Source organism: Geotrypetes seraphini, chromosome 3 (genome assembly GCF_902459505.1).
Source record: "Geotrypetes seraphini chromosome 3, aGeoSer1.1, whole genome shotgun sequence".
Lineage (NCBI taxonomy): Eukaryota > Metazoa > Chordata > Amphibia > Gymnophiona > Dermophiidae > Geotrypetes > Geotrypetes seraphini.
This window is the reverse complement of record NC_047086.1, coordinates 2,026,741-2,046,453: the sequence shown is the minus strand read 5'-3', so window position 1 is coordinate 2,046,453 and position 19,713 is coordinate 2,026,741. Positions and strand designations below refer to the sequence as shown.

At 54.0% G+C, this 19,713-nt stretch overlaps 1 protein-coding gene across 2 annotated transcripts in view; it reads right to left on the bottom strand.

Annotated features, from left to right (window-relative positions):
• The window catches only part of HDAC2 (histone deacetylase 2), a 345,065-nt gene extending 325,726 nt beyond the window's left edge, over window positions 1-19,339 (bottom strand). Inside the window, exon 1 of one of the 2 annotated variants that reach the window (XM_033936641.1) lies at window positions 19,153-19,339. In XM_033936641.1, coding sequence (XP_033792532.1) covers window positions 19,153-19,204 — 52 coding nt within the window. In that variant the 5' untranslated portion in view covers window positions 19,205-19,339. The remainder of the gene's footprint in view (window positions 1-19,152) is intronic. The other variant, XM_033936642.1, reaches the window with a different exon arrangement.
• Window positions 19,340-19,713: the final 374 nt, after the last annotated feature.

The window sequence follows — 19,713 nt, the reverse complement described above, 5'->3', positions numbered from 1 at the left end:
GGAATAATCTGAAGAAATACTTTTTTACAGAAAAGATGGTAGATGCATGGAACAGTCTCCCAAAGAGGTGATGGAAACAGAGACTGTGTCTGAATTCAAGAGGGCCTGTGATAGGCACGTGGGATCTCTGAGAGAGAGAAAGAGATAATAGTTACTGTGGGTGGGCAGTCTAGATGGGCCATTTGGCCTTTATCTGCCATCATGTTTCTATTACTGGCCTGCAATTCCCTACTTCTTCCTTACTTCCACTTTTATGAAGAGGGACCACATCCGCCTTTCTCCAGTCCTCCGGTACCACTCCCGACTCTAGAAACTCGTTGAAAAGGTAAGTCAGCGGAGCTACCAGAACTTCCCTAAGTTCCTTCAGCACCCTCAGATGTATACCATCTGGCCCCATCGCTTTGTCTACCTTTAATTTAGCCAGCTCCTCATGAACCCAACCCTCTAAAAATCAATCAGGGTCTACCACTAATCCATCCCTATTCACGTTTGTCTTCTGTGGTTCTGCTCCCAGCGCTTCAGCCATGAACACAGCACAGGAATATTTGTTAAGCAATTTAGCCTTTTCTTTATCAACGTCTACATATTTTTTCCCTTCACCTTTTAGTCTCACAATGCTATTTTTGCACTTCTTCCTATTACCAATTTACCTGAAAAATGTCTTGTCCCCCTGTTTTACCATGTCAGCTATTTTTCTTCCATTTGCATCTTTGTTTTCCTATCAATAGCTTCTTAAGTTTTCCAGATATTTTAGTCTTTCTTCCTCTTTCTGCGATCTTTTGTAGTTTATGAAAGCTAATCTCTTTTTCCTCAACTGCTCTCTTTGCCTTAATCTGATTTTATCTTATGCTCTGCACAATCTAAATTACTACCGTATTTTCACGCATATAACGCACGCGTTATACACGATTTTACAAACCATGCATAACCGTTATATGTGTGAGCGCGTTTTACAACTTTTTTTTTTCAATCCGATCGGCATCCTCCCTGCGAACCGGTATCCTCCCCCCCGCTCGCGTCACCCCCCCCCTCCCCCGCGATCCTACATCCCCCCCAGCACTGCAAAACATCTCTTACCCGATTGGGCACCGGCACCAGCACCAATGCACAGGACGTGCCAGTGCCCGAAGATCATCCCTCGTTGGTTTGGGCTGGGCGGTGCGGGGTGGGAGAGATCCTCCTTCTTCCTGCGCCGGGCTGGACTAGGCTTTGAGCATTTGCGCATGCTCAAAGCCTTCTGGTCTCGCTCTCTCTCGGAGAGAGCGAGACCAGAAGGCTTTGAGCATGCGCAAATGCTCAAAGCCTAGGAGAGAGCGAGACCAGAAGGCTTTGAGCATGCGCAAATGCTCAAAGCCTAGCCCAGCCCGGCGCAGAAAGAAAGAGGATCTCTCCCACACCGCACCACCCAGCCCAGCCCAAACCAACGAGGGAGGATCTTCGGGCACTGGCACATCCTGTGCATTGGTGCTGGTGCCGGTGCCCAATCGGGTATGAGATGTTTTGCGGTGCTGGGGGGGATGTAGGATCGCGGGGGAGGGGGTGACGCGAGCGGGGGGGGGAGAGGATGCCGGTTCGCAGGGGGGATGCCGGATCGGATTGAAAAAAAAAAGTTGTAAAACGTGGGTAAGCGAGCGGGGTGGAGGATGCCGGTTCGGAGTAGGCGGGAGGAGGTTTTAGCATGCGCGGTATACGCGTGTGCGCGCTATATTAAATTTTTTTTTACATAAATTTGTGTTCCCCGCGCGCTATATCCGTGTGCGCGTTTTACACGGGTGCGCGGTATGTGGGTGAAAATACGGTAATCTAGACCAGTGTTTTTCAACCGCTGTTCCGCGGCACACTAGTGTGCCGCGAGATGTTGCCTGGTGTGCCGCAGGGCCGCCATCAGGGCAGTACTACCAGTCCTGCATTCAGGGGCCCGGAGCTGACAGGAGGCCCGAGGCAGGGGCGCCAGTAGCTCGCCAAGGCAAAGTGAGTCGATCACCCAGGACTCACTTTGTCTTGGCGATCTAATCTATCGAGCCGATATGTCTTCTTCTCCCCGACGTCAATTCTGCAGACGGAGAGGAAGTTCGGGCCAGCCAATCGCTGCCTGGCTGGGCGGAACTTCCTCTCCGATTGCAGAATTGACGTCAGGGAGAGCATGCGTCGACGTTGGCTTTGGGGCCTGTTATCCATTGGTGGGTCCTGTTCCCCGATGGCAGCGGCAGTGGCAGTGGCTTGGGGAATGGCAGGGAGAAAGAAAGAAAGGGGGCAGGCAGGGAGACAGAAGGAAAGAAGAGAAACAGAAAAAAAGAAAGGGGGCATGAAGAGAGGAAGAAAACGTTGGGGGAGGGAATGAGGTGTGGAGGAGAGAAAGCATACAGGCTGATAGAAGGGAAGAAAGATTGGATGCACAGTCAGAAGAAGAAAGTGCAACCAGAAATCACCAGACAAGGTAGGAAAAATGATTTTATTTTAAATTTAGCAAAGTGGAGGCAGTATTACCACAGTTTTCAAAGGAATTTGCCCAAATAACTTAATAGTTAACTGGGTAAATTCCCAGAGATGAAAACTTCCCTTCACTTACTATGCACAGTTCTGAATTTATATCTGCTGTCTATATTTTACAATATGGTCACCTTTTACTAAACCGCAATAGTGGTTTTTAGCGCAGGGAGCCTATGAGCGTCAAGAGCAGCGCTGGGCATTCAGCGCAGCTCCCTGCGCTAAAAACTGCTATTGTGGTTTAATAAAAAGGATGGAGGGTATATTTGTCTATTTTTGTATGCTATAAAAACCAAATACAGAGAGAGACAGAGAGCTGTTGACGAAGAGCTACGTGTGTGTCTTTCTTCGATTCCAGCCAGAAAGCAATGTTACTTACCGTAACAGTTGTTATCCAGGGACAGCAGGCAGCTATTCTCACTAGTGGGTGATGTCATCCGACAGAGCCCCGATACGGACATCTTGCAAGCATGTCTTGCTTGAAGAAACTCAGAAGTTTCGAGATGCCCGCACTGCTCATGCGCCAGTGCCTTCCCGCCCGATGTACCGGGCGTGTCTCCTCAGTTCAGGTAGCTAGCCTGAGAAGCCAACCCAGGGGAGGTGGGTGGGACGTGAGAATAGCTGCCTGCTGTCCCTGGATAACAACTGTTACGGTAAGTAACATTGCTTTATCCCAGGACAAGCAGGCAGGTATTCTCACTAGTGGGTGACCTCCAAGCTAACCCCAATGGGATGGTGGGAGAGTTGGCAACTTAAGAGAACAAATTTTGTAACACTGTTTGGCCAAACTGTCCATCCCGTCTGGAGAAAGTATCCAGACAATAATGAGAGGTGAATGTATGAACCGAGGACCAAGTGGCAGCCTTACAAATCTCCTCAATCGGTGTCGATCTGAGGAAGGCAACAGAGGCTGCCATTGCTCTGACCTTATGGGCTGTGACCTTACAGGGAAGGGATAATCCAGCCTGGGCATAGCAGGAAGAGATACAAGCCGCCATCCAGTTGGAGATGGTGCGCTTCGATACAGGTCGTCCCAACTTGTTTGGATCAAAGGAGACGAAAAGTTGAGGAGCAGTTCTGTGTGGCTTTGTGCGATCCAAGTAGAAAGCTAAAGCACGTTTACAGTCCAGAGTGTGTAAAGCAGATTCTCCAGGATGAGAATGAGGCTTTGGAAAGAACACTGGAAGCACGATGGATTGGTTGATGTGAAATTCAGAGACCACTTTAGGCAAGAATTTTGGATGTGTACGAAGAACCACCTTGTCATGATGGAATACAGTGAACGGTGGATCCGCCACTAGGGCCTGAAGCTCACTGACCAGGCGAGCAGACGTGAGGGCCACCAGAAAAACCACCTTCCAGGTGAGATACTTAAGTGGAGCCTTGTTGAGAGGTTCAAACGGAGGCTTCATGAGATGAGACAGGACAACATTGAGATCCCAAACCACAGGAGGAGGTTTGATAGGAGGGTTGACATGAAAAAGACCTTTCATAAATCTGGAAACCACAGGATGAGCAGACAAAGGTTTCCCCTGTAGAGGCTGATGGAAAGCCGCAATAGCACTCAGGTGGACTCGTATAGAGGTAGACTTGAGACCAGACTGAGACAGGTGTAGAAGATAGTCCAATACAGAAGAAAGGGAAGCTCGCTGAGGTTCCGTGGCATTGGAAATACACCAGGAAGAAAATCTAGTCCATTTTTGGGAATAGCATTGTCGAGTAGCAGGCTTCCTGGAAGCCTCCAAGACCTCCCTCACTGCTTGAGAGAACTGGTGAGGAGTTATGTTGAAAGGAACCAAGCTGTCAGGTGGAGGGACTGCAGGTTGGGATGAAGTAGTGAACCTTGATGTTGAGTAAGTAGTGAAGGAAACACTGGAAGAAGTACTGGCTCCCTGCTGCTCAGTTGAAGTAGAAGGGAGTACCAAGGTTGTCTGGGCCACCGAGGAGCAATCAGAATCATGGTGGCATGGTCTGATCTCAACTTGACCAGAGTCTTTTGAATGAGAGGGAATGGAGGAAACGCATATAGGAAGCGATTCCCCCAATCCAGTAGAAAGGCGTCTGCCTCGAGGCGATGAGGAGTGTAGATCCTGGAGCAAAACTGAGGCAGTTTGAAGTTGTGGGGGGCTGCAAAGAGGTCTATCTGAGGCGTTCCCCACTGAGCAAAGATCTGATGAAGGGGGTCGGAGTGGAGCGTCCATTCGTGAGGCTGGAGAAGACGACTCAATTTGTCTGCCAAGACGTTGTCTTTCCCCTGAATGTAGACAGTTCTGAGGAAGGTGTTGTGGCGGACCGCCCAATCCCAGACTCGAAGAGCTTCCTGGCAAAGAGGGGCCGAGCCCGTGCCCCCTTGTTTGTTGACATAATACATGGCGACCTGATTGTCTGTGCGAATAAGGACCACCATGTCGTGAAGCAGATGCTGAAAAGCTTGGAGAGCATTGAAGATGGCTCTGAGCTCCAGAAGATTGATTTGATGGAGTCGTTCCGCACTGGTCCAGAACTCCTGAGTGCGAAGACCATCCAGATGAGCCCCCCATGCATAGTTCGATGAATCGGTCGTGAGAACTTTCTGGTGGGGAGGAGAGTGAAACAGCAAACCTCTGGATAGATTCGAAGAGGTCATCCACCAGAGAAGAGACTGCCGTAGAGCAGGAGTGACTAAAATGTGACGGGACAACGGGTCGGACACCTGAGTCCACTGAGATGCCAGGGTCCATTGAGGAATTCTGAGATGAAGTCTGGCAAAAGGCGTTACATGAACTGTAGATGCCATGTGGCCCAAGAGGACCATCATGTGTCTCGCTGAGATGGATTGGCGAGAAGACACCGACTGGCAGAGTAGAAGGAGAGCATCCCTGCGTTGAGGAGGAAGGAATGCTCGAAGTTGGATGGTATCCAGGACAGCCCCAATAAAGGGGAGAGACTGGGTGGGCTGAAGATGTGACTTGGGAAAGTTGATCTCGAAGCCCAAGTTCTGCAGGAAACAAATTGTAGTCAAGGTCGCCGAAATGACCTCTGGAGCCGACGGTGCCTTGATGAGCCAGTCGTCGAGGTTTGGAAACACCTGGAGACCCATGTTCCGGAGTGCAGCGGCCACCACCACCAGACACTTCGTGAAGACTCTGGGCGACGAGGAAAGGCCGAATGGAAGCACTCAATACTGCAGATGCAGATGTCCCACCCGAAATCTGAGGAACTTGCGGGAGGCCGGATGAATCGGGATGTGAGTGTAGGCCTCCTTGAGGTCCAGAGAGCATAACCAATCGTTCTGCTCGAGGAGGGGATAGAGAGAGGCAAGGGTCAGCATACGGAACCGCTCCTTGACCAAAAACTTGTTGAGGACTCGAAGGTCCAAAATGGGACGCAGATCGCCCGTCTTCTTCGGGACCAGGAAGTACCGGGAGTAAAACCCCAGGTTTTGCTGATCTAATGGAACCGGCTCGACGGCCCGAAGCCGAAGCAGAGCCTGAGCCTCCTGGAGGAGAAGAGCGGTCTGCGTCAAGTTTGAAGGATACTCTCTTGGCGGGTGGTCCGGGGGGACCCGTTGGAAATGAAGAGAGTATCCCTCTCTTACGATGGTAAGGACCCAAAGGTCCGTGGTGATTGTCTCCCATCGATGACAAAAATGATGGAGACGACCCCCAATGGGAAAAACGGGGGGAGACAGAACGAGGTCGGTTATGCTCCCTGGAAGAGAGTCAAAAAGGCTGAGTAGCCTTGGGTGCAGCCGGCATCTGAGGCTTCTGCTGAGGCTTCTGGGGAGGCTGTCTCTTCGCAGGCTGTCTCGCCGGAGGAGTCTGCCTCGGTTGATAATGCCGCTGGTAAATTAGAGGCGGCCTAGAGGGACGAGACTATTGAGGCTTGGGCTTAGGCCGCAGAATAGACTGGAAGGACTTCTCATGGTCCGAAAGCTTCTTAGTAACAGTCTCGATAGACTCATCGAACAGATCCGCCCCCGCACAAGGCACATTTGCAAGCCTGTCTTGGAGGTTTGGATCCATATCAATCGTACGAAGCCATGCCAGGCGACGCATGGCGACCGAACAGGCCGCAGCCCGTGCCGAGAGCTCGAAGGCATCGTAGGAGGCGTAACTGCATCAGCTGCAGGCGTAACTGGGAAAGGGTCGCCACCACCTCTTCAAACTCGTATCGAGCCTGAGCATCGATAAAAGGGATGAACTTGCGGAGCACCGGCAAGAAAAAGTCCAAATATGAAGAAAAGAAGAAATTGTAATTGAGCACTCGAGTCGCCATCATCGAGTTCTGGTAGATACGTCTACCAAATTTGTCCATCGTCCTCCCCTCACGGCCCGGTGGTACTGAGGCGTAAACCTGGGAGGGATGAGATCGTTTGAGGGAGGACTCTACCAGAAGGGACTGATGAGATAGTTGGGCCCCCTCAAATCCTTTGTGGTGGACGATGCGGTATCGAGCATCCAACTTACTGGGAACTGCAGGGATGGAATACGGTGTCTCAAAACAACGCATGAAAGTCTGGTCAAGCAGTTTATGCAGAGGAAGCCGGAGCGTCTCCGCCGGAGGATGAGGCAAATGCATGGTGTCCAGATACTCCTTAGAATATCGAGAACCCGTGTCCAAAGTCACATCCAAGTCATCCGCCATTTGTCGGAGGAAGGAGGAGAAGGACAGTTGGTCCGCCAGCGCCGGCCGGCGCGACGGACTAGAAGAAGTGGAAGCCTCCGGGTCCAGAGAAAGCTGAGAGCGGCAAGGAGAATAGGAGGTAGATGGTTCCTCATACTCCGGCCCCTCAGGCGGGGATAAATCCGACGAGGAGTATCCCATACGCTGGATCTTCTTTTGCGGGGACACCTCTGAATGACGTGAGGAGTGGCGAGATGAGTGGCGAGATCGATGCCCCTCTCGGTGCCGGGATGGGGAACGAGATCTTCTATGCATCGCACGATCCCCCGAAGCTTCCAAGGAATGGATGGGACTAGATGCAGTGGATCGCAGAGGTGGTAAGGATGCGAACTCACGCAGTGCCACCCAGGTCTGGTATGGAGTGCGGAAGAACTCTTCCTGCGATGCAGTATGCCCAGGACTTCGATTATCAGGGGCTGACCCAGCACTCTGCTGTCGAGGAGGCGTAATGGGCTCCAAAGGCGGCATATCACTAAATGAAGGCCGTCTCGAGACTCCCGCCGCCCTCCGCCGATCCTCCTCGTCGAGCAGAGAGATCGAACGACGAGGAGGAGGGGGAGGGGGCGGTCCGCCCCCCTGGACCGGGACCGGGAGGTCACCCTGAATGGAGGCGATAAGCCGGGGTCCCATAGACTGCATAAGCTCGACAAACTGAGCTTCCAGCAGGGATCGCAGCGAAGCCGATATGGAGGGATCCGCACCGAAAGGGGGTCCTCCAGCACGGTCTTCGCGCTCCTTCGTGGCCAAGTGCTTCTGCTTGCTAGCTTTAGGCACTTTGATGACCACCGGAGGGACAGTGGAAGGCGGTACCTGAGCCGAGGAGACGGGGACAGGCACTGATGCCGAACTGGAGGCAGAAGTCGGAGTGAACGATGCCGACTTCACAATGCCAGATGCAGGAGTTGTCGATGCAGGTTTCGACCGGATCGGCGAAACATCAGTAGAAGTAGAAGCAGACGGCTCTTTGGCAGACTCCATCTTAAACATCGACTCCCAGAGCAAGCAGCGCCTTTTGAACGAGCGCGCAGTGAGCGTGGAACAAGGCCGGCACGATTTCGGAACGTATTCTGGACCAAGACACTGAAGACAGCGTCGATGCGGGTCCGTCAACGAAATCGCACGCTGGCACTTGCTGCACTTTTTAAAACCGGTGATTGGCCGGGACATAGGCCGGAAAATCGTCGCTGCAAGGTCGAAGGCGCTAGGCCCAAGCCACGAGGCCGGCCCGGCCGAACCGCCGGAAGAAATAATTTTAACTTTTTTTTTTTTAGAAAATATAAAGTAAAATTGAAATAAATCAAATAAACAAAAAAACGCGGTAGAAAGAAGGCAAATTACTGAAATTCAGTCAGCGCAGAATGAAGTGAAACTTCTCAGCTCCGCGGAAAGAAAAGAACTGAGGAGACACGCCCGGTACATCGGGCGGGAAGGCACTGGCGCATGCGCGGTGCGGGCATCTCGAAACTTCTGAGTTTCTTCAAGCAAGACATGCTTGCAAGATGTCCGTATCGGGGCTCTGTTGGATGACATCACCCACTAGTGAGAATACCTGCCTGCTTGTCCTGGGATAATATCAGCTTTGTGTTCAGCCAAACAGGCCCAGGTTTCGCACTGAATAAAGTATTTTATAATTTTTCACTATTCTGTTTACTTAATATTTCATAATAAAGTAATTATAAAATACTTTCTTTGTGTTTATTTGATTCCTATTCAAGAGAATTACTTTATATATAGTCAATATAGGCACAGAGTTAAATTTTTTAACATTTTCTAATGGTGCTGTGCCTCGTGATTTTTTTCATGAAACAAGTGTGCCTTTGCCCAAAAAAGGTTGAAAAACACTGATCTAGACTAAAATACTTTTTATATAAAATCCTAACAGAGACTTTAAAGGCTATACTATTTCCTTAACTGAAAGCTGAAAATTTCCCTTTAAGTTTCTCTCAATGTCCAGAACAGCACAAGAACATAAGAAAATAAGAACTGCCATCTCTGGATCAGACCTTCGGTCCATCAAATCCGGTGATCCGCAAAAGCGGAGGCCCAGCCAGGTGTACACCTGGCGTAATTTTAGTCAACCACTACAAGCCCACAACATATGGCAGCCAGTGTTTCGTTTTGCTTCATCAGGGCCAATGGATAAAACTGCTTATAATCAGGTCTTCTACCAATGTGTAGTCCAGATCTAAGAGCAGGTTTTGTCCATTGGTTCTTTTCTTTATCCTGCAACATCATGATTTTTCCCACCTTTCCCCTGTGCATGCGCACATGAGGCCATTTTGTCTTTTCATCCGCAACTGAGAAAGGCATTCGAGAGAGGTAAGCTACTTGGTTTCTCTTTTTATCCCAGTAGATTCATTTAATGTTTTATGTGCAACATTTAAAGTTACTCACAATGTCACAGGAAACACTTTATAATTAAACTGAATTCCTATAAGGATCATCTAAATTTTTTTTTTTTTTAATTTGTATTTTATATGAAGTGCTAAATTATGACGATGGTCCCTTTGCTGGCCTGTGCTTGCACTTGATTTAGCACATAAGCTGCTGGTCTGAGCACTTCATTGTGAGCAATTTAATAGCACAGGACTATTTTCATTTTTTTTTTTAACTCCCTGACAGTCATAAGACAACATTTAAAGTTGACATGGCCTTTTTCATATAATGGAAGATTAGCTTCTTACCTTTGGTAATCTTCTTTCTGTTAATCAGCGAAGGAGTCATCCCAACCTATAAACATGGTGTTGCATAAATCCAACACACTTTTCTCTTCTGCTCCTCCCATTTGGCTGAGGAACATAAAGCCCCCTACAGTACCATCCAAAAGCGACCAAATAGGACTGAAATAAAACAGACACCAAGGGGGCAAGGGGAAACTCCCCACTATACAACTTCAATCTGTTCTGATCTGCAATATAGAAAAGAATAAATAAACAGGCAAGAATGGCAACAACATAGAACCAGCCTGCCGTGTGCAATAAGAACAAATTGGAAACACGCTTTTCGGTAGAGATATGTACCCACATATATAAAAGGTTTCTCCACAGGTTCTTGTCTGCTGGTTGGAAGATACTGAGGCCTGAAAGGAGAAAAATTTGAGGCAGAAATATGCAGGTGATACAAGAGACAGAGAAGACTGAGGGCGAGCTGTAATGACTCCTTCATGGATTAAGAGAAAGAAGATTATCAAAGGTAAGAACCTAATCTTCCATTCTGTTACATCCACTCTGGAGTAATGACAACAGGTGGCGTACCAAAGCAACGGCAACATCTAGGGTGGGACAAAAGAGCCTGCCGCAACACCAACCTGAAGCCCCAAATGTGATTGCCATTCTGTAAAATCCGGTAAAGGTATGAAAAGATGACTAAGTGGCTGCTCTAAAAATTTTGGCTGGATTAATCATGCGAGACTCCACCCACAAAGCGGCAACACCTCTAGTGATAATTTTAAAAAGTATTTCTGTTGGTAGGTTTGATATAAACATTAGTTTGAAAATATTCTGCTTTTTGAATGATACTCAAATCCAAAAAACTAATGGTCTCCTTGGAATAATTCATAACATAAACAGTATCTCTGCTGGGTCAGATCAGAGGTCCATCATGCCCAGCAGTCCGTTCATGCGGCAGCCCATACAGGTCCAGGATCTGTATAGTAATCCTCTATCTATACCCTTCTATCCCCTTTTCCTTCAGGAAATCATCTAATCCCTTCTTGAACCCCAAAACCTATCACACCCTCTGGAAGCTCATTCCAGGTCAGTGTTCTCCCCAGAAATTTTTTTCCAGCCTGGTGGCATGAAAAAGTAGCCGGGTGGGATGGGATGGGGAAATTTGGTGGTGGGGAAAATTAACCCCCTCTTTTACTAAGGTGCACTAACATTTTTAGCATGCGCAAACTCCCGCGCTATGTGGGAAAACTAACACCAGCTCAATGCTGGCATTAGCGTCTAGCGCGCGTGGTAATTCTGTGCGCGCTAAGCACACGCTAAAACCATTTTTGCAACTTAGTAAAAGGAGCCCTAAATGTGTACTATTTTTATTAGTTAATTATTATTTTCCAATGCTCAATATGACTTCCTTTTTTAAGGTTTGACACTTGTGCCAGAATATTTTTACTAAATTTAAGAAGCATCCAATGCTAGAACGGAATAATTAGATATTTGCCCTCTTTCAAATGGTATTAAGCAGTGGTCTCAAATAGAGGTCTGCACGGCAACAGGGATCGCGGGAATCCCACGGTCCTGTGGGAATCCCCCCTAACCCACAGGACTCCTACGGGGACCACCCTCTGGCCCACGGGACTCCCATGGGGACCCCCCTCTAGCCCACGGGACTCCCATGGTGATGGAAGGCTTTGGAAGCAGGGTTCATCAATATAATATAACGGATACGTCAGCCTTAGTAAAAGAGGGGGTTTATAAGTTAATTATCTGAACAGAAAACAAAAAAAGGGTTCCACCAAAGAGATTCCCCAAGGAAAACAGCAGCGGAAACACAAAGGAAACTGTGGAATTGATGATCCTGTCAGAAGTAATTGCTGTTTTTTATGGGGACGGGCGGGGATGGAGGTAATTCCTTGCGGGGACAGGTGGGGATGGAGAGGATCCAGACGAGGACGGGTGGGGATGGAGAGGATCCTGGCAGGGACGGGTGGGGATGGAGAGGATCCTGGCGGGGACAGGCGGGGATGAGTGGGATTTCTGTCCCCACGCAACTCTCTAGTCTCAAACTCGGGCCATGGGGGGAGGTGCAGGGGGCTGTGTATGAGGATGCTTTAGGGACATGGGGGGAGGTGCAGGGGGCTGGTGTATGAGGATGCTTTAGGGACATGGGGGGAGGTGCAGGGGTTGTGCATGAGGATGCTTTAGGGACATGAGGGGAGCACGTGCAGGGGCTGTATATGAGGACTCTTTAGGGACATGGGGGAGGTGCAGGGGTTGTGTATGAGGATGCTTTGGGGCCATGGGGGGAGGTGCAGGGGCTGTGTATGAGGATGCTTTGGGGCCATGGGGGGAGGTGCAGGGGCTGTGTATGAGGATGCTTTAGGGCCATGGGGGGTGGTGCAGGGGTTGTGTATGAGGATGCTTTAGGGCCATGGGGGGAGGTGTAGGGGGCTGTGTATGAGGACTCTTTAGGGCCATGGAGGGAGGTGTAGGGGGCTGTGTATGAGGACTCTTTAGGGCCATAGGGGGAGGTGCAGGGGGCTGTGTATGAGGACTCTTTAGGGCCATGGGGGAGGTGCAGGGGTTGTGTATGAGGATGCTTTAGGGACATGGGGGGAGGTGCAGGGGTTGTGTATGAGGATGCTTTAGGGCCATGAGGGGAGGTGCAGGGGTTGTGTATGAGGATGCTTTGGGGCCATGGGGGGAGGTGCAGGGGGCTGTGTATGAGGACTCTTTAGGGCCATGGGGGGAGGTGCAGGGGGCTGTGTATGAGGATGCTTTAGGGACATGGGGGGAGGTGCAGGGGTTGTGTATGAGGATGCTTTAGGGACATGGGGGGAGGTGCAGGGGTTGTGTATGAGGATGCTTTAGGGCCATGGGGGGAGGTGCAGGGGCTGTGTATGAGGGTGCTTTGGGGCCATGGGGGGAGATGCAGGGGGCTGTGTATAAGGATGCTTTGGGGACATGGGGGGAGGTGCAGGGGGCTGTGTATGAGGATGCTTTAGGGCCATGGGGGGAGGTGCAGGGGTTGTGTATGAGGACTCTTTAGGGCCATGGGGGGAGGTGCAGGGGCTGTGTATGAGGATGCTTTGGGGCCATGGGGGGAGGTGCAGGGGGCTGTGTATGAGGATGCTTTGGGGCCATGGGGGGAGGTGCAGGGGGCTGTGTATGAGGATGCTTTAGGGCCATGGGGGGAGGTGCAGGGGGCTGGTGTATGAGGGTGCTTTGGGGCCATGGGGGGAGGTGCAGGGGTTGTGTATGAGGATGCTTTGGGGACATGGGGGGAGGTGCAGGGGGCTGTGTATGAGGATGCTTTAGGGCCATGGGGGGAGGTGCAGGGGTTGTGTATGAGGACTCTTTAGGGCCATGGGGGGAGGTGCAGGGGCTGTGTATGAGGATGCTTTGGGGCCATGGGGGGAGGTGCAGGGGGCTGTGTATGAGGATGCTTTGGGGCCATGGGGGGAGGTGCAGGGGGCTGTGTATGAGGATGCTTTGGGGCCATGGGGGGAGGTGCAGGGGGCTGTGTATGAGGATGCTTTAGGGTCATGGGGGGAGGTGCAGGGGTTGTGTATGAGGACTCTTTAGGGCCATGGGGGGAGGTGCAGGGGCTGTGTATGAGGATACTTTGGGGCCATGGGGGGAGGTGCAGGGGGCTGTGTATGAGGATGCTTTGGGCCCATGGGGGGAGGTGCAGGGGGCTGTGTATGAGGATGCTTTAGGGCCATGGGGGGAGGTGCAGGGGGCTGGTGTATGAGGATGCTTTAGGGCCATGAGGGGAGGTGCAGGGGTTGTGTATGAGGATGCTTTGGGGCCATGGGGGGAGGTGCAGGGGGTTGTGTATGAGGATGCTTTAGGGCCATGGGGGGAGGTGCAGGGGGCTGTGTATGAGGATGCTTTAGGGACATGGGGGGAGGTGCAGGGGTTGTGTATGAGGATGCTTTAGGGACATGGGGGGAGGTGCAGGGGTTGTGTATGAGGATGCTTTAGGGCCATGGGGGGAGGTGCAGGGGGCTGGTGTATGAGGGTGCTTTGGGGCCATGGGGGGAGGTGCAGGGGTTGTGTATGAGAATGCTTTAGGGACATGGGGGGAGGTGCAGGGGGCTGTGTATGAGGACTCTTTAGGGCCATGGGGGGAGGTGCAGGGGGCTGTGTATGAGGATGCTTTAGGGACATGGGGGGAGGTGCAGGGGTTGTGTATGAGGATGCTTTAGGGACATGGGGGGAGGTGCAGGGGTTGTGTATGAGGATGCTTTAGGGCCATGGGGGAGGTGCAGGGGCTGTGTATGAGGGTGCTTTGGGGCCATGGGGAGAGGTGCAGGGGGCTGTGTATGAGGTTGCTTTGGGGCCATGGGGAGAGGTGCAGGGGGCTGTGTATGAGGTTGCTTTGGGGCCATGGGGGGAGGTGCAGGGGGCTGTGTATGAGGACTCTTTAGGGCCATGGGGGGAGGTGCAGGGAGCTGTGTATGAGGATGCTTTAGGGACATGGGGGGAGGTGCAGGGGTTGTGTATGAGGATGCTTTAGGGACATGGGGGGAGGTGCAGGGGTTGTGTATGAGGATGCTTTGGGGCCATGGGGGGAGGTGCAGGGGGCTGTGTATGAGGACTCTTTAGGGCCATGGGGGGAGGTGCAGGGGGCTGTGTATGAGGATGCTTTAGGGACATGGGGGGAGGTGCAGGGGGCTGTGTATGAGGATGCTTTAGGGACATGGGGGGAGGTGCAGGGGTTGTGTATGAGGATGCTTTAGGGCCATGGGGGGAGGTGCAGGGAGCTGTGTATGAGGATGCTTTAGGGACATGGGGGGAGGTGCAGGGGTTGTGTATGAGGATGCTTTAGGGACATGGGGGGAGGTGCAGGGGTTGTGTATGAGGATGCTTTGGGGCCATGGGGGGAGGTGCAGGGGGCTGTGTATGAGGACTCTTTAGGGCCATGGGGGGAGGTGCAGGGGGCTGTGTATGAGGATGCTTTAGGGACATGGGGGGAGGTGCAGGGGGCTGTGTATGAGGATGCTTTAGGGACATGGGGGGAGGTGCAGGGGTTGTGTATGAGGATGCTTTAGGGCCATGGGGGGAGGTGCAGGGGCTGTGTATGAGGATGCTTTGGGGCCATGGGGGGAGATGCAGGGGGCTGTGTATGAGGATGCTTTGGGGACATGGGGGGAGGTGCAGGGGGCTGTGTATGAGGATGCTTTAGGGCCATGGGGGGAGGTGCAGGGGTTGTGTATGAGGACTCTTTAGGGCCATGGGGGGAGGTGCAGGGGCTGTGTATGAGGATGCTTTGGGGCCATGGGGGGAGGTGCAGGGGGCTGTGTATGAGGATGCTTTGGGGCCATGGGGGAAGGTGCAGGGGGCTGTGTATGAGGATGCTTTGGGGCCATGGGGGGAGGTGCAGGGGGCTGTGTATGAGGATGCTTTGGGGCCATGGGGGGAGGTGCAGGGGGCTGTGTATGAGGATGCTTTAGGGCCATGGGGGGAGGTGCAGGGGTTGTGTATGAGGACTCTTTAGGGCCATGGGGGGAGGTGCAGGGGCTGTGTATGAGGATACTTTGGGGCCATGGGGGGAGGTGCAGGGGGCTGTGTATGAGGATGCTTTGGGCCCATGGGGGGAGGTGCAGGGGGCTGTGTATGAGGATGCTTTAGGGCCATGGGGGGAGGTGCAGGGGGCTGGTGTATGAGGATGCTTTAGGGCCATGAGGGGAGGTGCAGGGGTTGTGTATGAGGATGCTTTGGGGCCATGGGGGGAGGTGCAGGGGGTTGTGTATGAGGATGCTTTAGGGCCATGGGGGGAGGTGCAGGGGGCTGTGTATGAGGATGCTTTAGGGACATGGGGGGAGGTGCAGGGGTTGTGTATGAGGATGCTTTAGGGACATGGGGGGAGGTGCAGGGGTTGTGTATGAGGATGCTTTAGGGCCATGGGGGGAGGTGCAGGGGGCTGGTGTATGAGGGTGCTTTGGGGCCATGGGGGGAGGTGCAGGGGTTGTGTATGAGAATGCTTTAGGGACATGGGGGGAGGTGCAGGGGGCTGTGTATGAGGACTCTTTAGGGCCATGGGGGGAGGTGCAGGGGGCTGTGTATGAGGATGCTTTAGGGACATGGGGGGAGGTGCAGGGGTTGTGTATGAGGATGCTTTAGGGACATGGGGGGAGGTGCAGGGGTTGTGTATGAGGATGCTTTAGGGCCATGGGGGAGGTGCAGGGGCTGTGTATGAGGGTGCTTTGGGGCCATGGGGAGAGGTGCAGGGGGCTGTGTATGAGGTTGCTTTGGGGCCATGGGGAGAGGTGCAGGGGGCTGTGTATGAGGTTGCTTTGGGGCCATGGGGGGAGGTGCAGGGGGCTGTGTATGAGGACTCTTTAGGGCCATGGGGGGAGGTGCAGGGAGCTGTGTATGAGGATGCTTTAGGGACATGGGGGGAGGTGCAGGGGTTGTGTATGAGGATGCTTTAGGGACATGGGGGGAGGTGCAGGGGTTGTGTATGAGGATGCTTTGGGGCCATGGGGGGAGGTGCAGGGGGCTGTGTATGAGGACTCTTTAGGGCCATGGGGGGAGGTGCAGGGGGCTGTGTATGAGGATGCTTTAGGGACATGGGGGGAGGTGCAGGGGTTGTGTATGAGGATGCTTTAGGGACATGGGGGGAGGTGCAGGGGTTGTGTATGAGGATGCTTTAGGGCCATGGGGGGAGGTGCAGGGGCTGTGTATGAGGATGCTTTGGGGCCATGGGGGGAGATGCAGGGGGCTGTGTATGAGGATGCTTTGGGGACATGGGGGGAGGTGCAGGGGGCTGTGTATGAGGATGCTTTAGGGCCATGGGGGGAGGTGCAGGGGTTGTGTATGAGGACTCTTTAGGGCCATGGGGGGAGGTGCAGGGGCTGTGTATGAGGATGCTTTGGGGCCATGGGGGGAGGTGCAGGGGGCTGTGTATGAGGATGCTTTGGGGCCATGGGGGAAGGTGCAGGGGGCTGTGTATGAGGATGCTTTAGGGCCATGGGGGGAGGTGCAGGGGGCTGGTGTATGAGGGTGCTTTGGGGACATGGGGGGAGGTGCAGGGAGCTGTGTATGAGGATGCTTTAGGGCCATGGGGGGAGGTGCAGGGGTTGTGTATGAGGACTCTTTAGGGCCATGGGGGGAGGTGCAGGGGCTGTGTATGAGGATGCTTTGGGGCCATGGGGGGAGGTGCAGGGGGCTGTGTATGAGGATGCTTTGGGGCCATGGGGGGAGGTGCAGGGGGCTGGTGTATGAGGGTGCTTTGGGGCCATGGGGGGAGGTGCAGGGGTTGTGTATGAGGATGCTTTAGGGACATGGGGGGAGGTGCAGGGGTTGTGTATGAAGATGCTTTAGGGACATGAGGGGGGCACGTGCAGGGGGCTGTGTATGAGGACTCTTTAGGGCCATGGGGGGAGGTGCAGGGGCTGTGTATGAGGACTCTTTAGGGCCATGGGGGGAGGTGCAGGGGGCTGTGTATGAGGATGCTTTGGGGCCATGGGGGAAGGTGCAGGGGGCTGTGTATGAGGATGCTTTAGGGCCATGGGGGGAGGTGCAGGGGGCTGGTGTATGAGGATGCTTTAGGGCCATGAGGGGAGGTGCAGGGGTTGTGTATGAGGATGCTTTGGGGCCATGGGGGGAGGTGCAGGGGGCTGTGTATGAGGACTCTTTAGGGCCATGGGGGGAGGTGCAGGGGGCTGTGTATGTGGATGCTTTAGGGACATGGGGGGAGGTGCAGGGGTTGTGTATGAGGATGCTTTAGGGACATGGGGGGAGGTGCAGGGGTTGTGTATGAGGATGCTTTAGGGCCATGGGGGGAGGTGCAGGGGGCTGGTGTATGAGGGTGCTTTGGGGCCATGGGGGGAGGTGCAGGGGTTGTGTATGAGGATGCTTTAGGGACATGGGGGGAGGTGCAGGGGTTGTGTATGAAGATGCTTTAGGGACATGAGGGGGGCACGTGCAGGGGGCTGTGTATGAGGACTCTTTAGGGCCATGGGGGGAGGTGCAGGGGCTGTGTATAAGGACTCTTTAGGGCCATGGGGGGAGGTGCAGGGGGCTGTGTATGAGGATGCTTTGGGGCCATGGGGGGAGGTGCAGGGGGCTGTGTATGAGGATGCTTTAGGGCCATGGGGGGAGGTGCAGGGGGCTGGTGTATGAGGGTGCTTTGGGGCCATGGGGGGAGGTGCAGGGGGCTGTGTATGAGGACTCTTTAGGGCCATGGGGGGAGGTGCAGGGGCTGTGTATAAGGACTCTTTAGGGCCATGGGGGGAGGTGCAGGGGGCTGTGTATGAGGACTCTTTAGGGCCATGGGGGGAGGTGCAGGGGGCTGTGTATGAGGATGCTTTAGGGCCATGGGGGGAGGTGCAGGGGTTGTGTATGAGGACTCTTTAGGGCCATGGGGGGAGGTGCAGGGGCTGTGTATGAGGATGCTTTGGGGCCATGGAGGGAGGTGCAGGGGGCTGTGTATGAGGTTGCTTTGGGGCCATGGGGGGAGGTGCAGGGGGCTGTGTATGAGGATGCTTTGGGGCCATGGGGGGAGGTGCAGGGGGCTGTGTATGAGGATGCTTTGGGGCCATGGGGGGAGGTGCAGGGGGCTGTGTATGAGGATGTTTAAGGCCATGGGGGGAGGTGCAGGGGGCTGTGTATGAGGATGCTTTAGGGCCATGGGGGGAGGTGCAGGGGGCTGTGTATGAGGATGCTTTAGGGCTATGGGGAGAGGTGCAGGGGTTGTGTATGAAGATGCTTTAGGGACATGAGGGGGGCACGTGCAGGGGGCTGTGTATGAGGACTCTTTAGGGCCATGGGGGGAGGTGCAGGGGCTGTGTATGAGGACTCTTTAGGGCCATGGGGGGAGGTGCAGGGGCTGTGTATGAGGACTCTTTAGGGCCATGGGGGGAGGTGCAGGGGGCTGTGTATGAGGATGCTTTGGGGCCATGGGGGGAGGTGTAGGGGGCTGTGTATGAGGATGCTTTAGGGCCATGGGGGGAGGTGCAGGGGGCTGGTGTATGAGGGTGCTTTGGGGCCATGGGGGGAGGTGCAGGGGGCTGTGTATGAGGGTGCTTTGGGGACATGGGGGGGAGGTGCAGGGTGTGCATCAGGGCATGAGTTTATGGCTCTGAAGCTGAGCATCCCGAGAGAGTGAAGGGCTTTCTGCAGCCTTTGTTACTTGCTGCTGGCTTCCCTCCATGAAGCATTAGAAGAAGGTGCCTGTTCTTCAGGGCCTCAGACCTCCTCCCCCTCCCCCCCCTCTTCCTCTCACGCGCTACGAGCGCCATGACACTCCCCCCAGCGGGCCCAGTGGAGCAGCCCAGCCCCCTCGCTGCTACGGAGCCTGGAGGCCGCAGGCGTCCCCGTCACTCACCGTCGTAGTAGTAGCAGACCTTCTTCTTCCCTCCGCCCTGACTGTACGCCATGGAGCCGGCGGAGGAGCGACGAGACGGCGGCGGAGAGCGGGAACGTGCGGGGTGAGGGGGTGGGGCCGGGCTCGAGGAACAACCTTAACCCGCGGCAGGGGGCGGAGACTTGCTCCAGCGGCTAGGCCGGGGGTGGCGCGAGGCGCGGTGGGCGGGGCTACCAGGGAGCGGAACTATAAGGAACAGACGTCTAACGCGGGCGGGGCCAGATGCACTGTTCCAAAGCGTGTTGCGATTGGCTAGGGCGGGTCTATCGGCTTCTCTCAGGTACTACTAGGGCCCTGCGTTGGCCGAAGCTGCCCTGACCCAACAGAACGATCCCCAGGCGGGAGGCGGGGCTCTGGCCAGAGACAAAGTGGAGCAGGAAGAGCGGGGCGGGGCGTCAGTGATTGTAGGCTTCTTGACGGGAGAGGCGGGGCTATAGGAACTAGGCTGAGGAAGGGGCGGGGCCTAGAAGTACAAATGAGCGCGAAGAAGCTGTGTGGCTGCTGCCATAAAGGCGGGAGAGT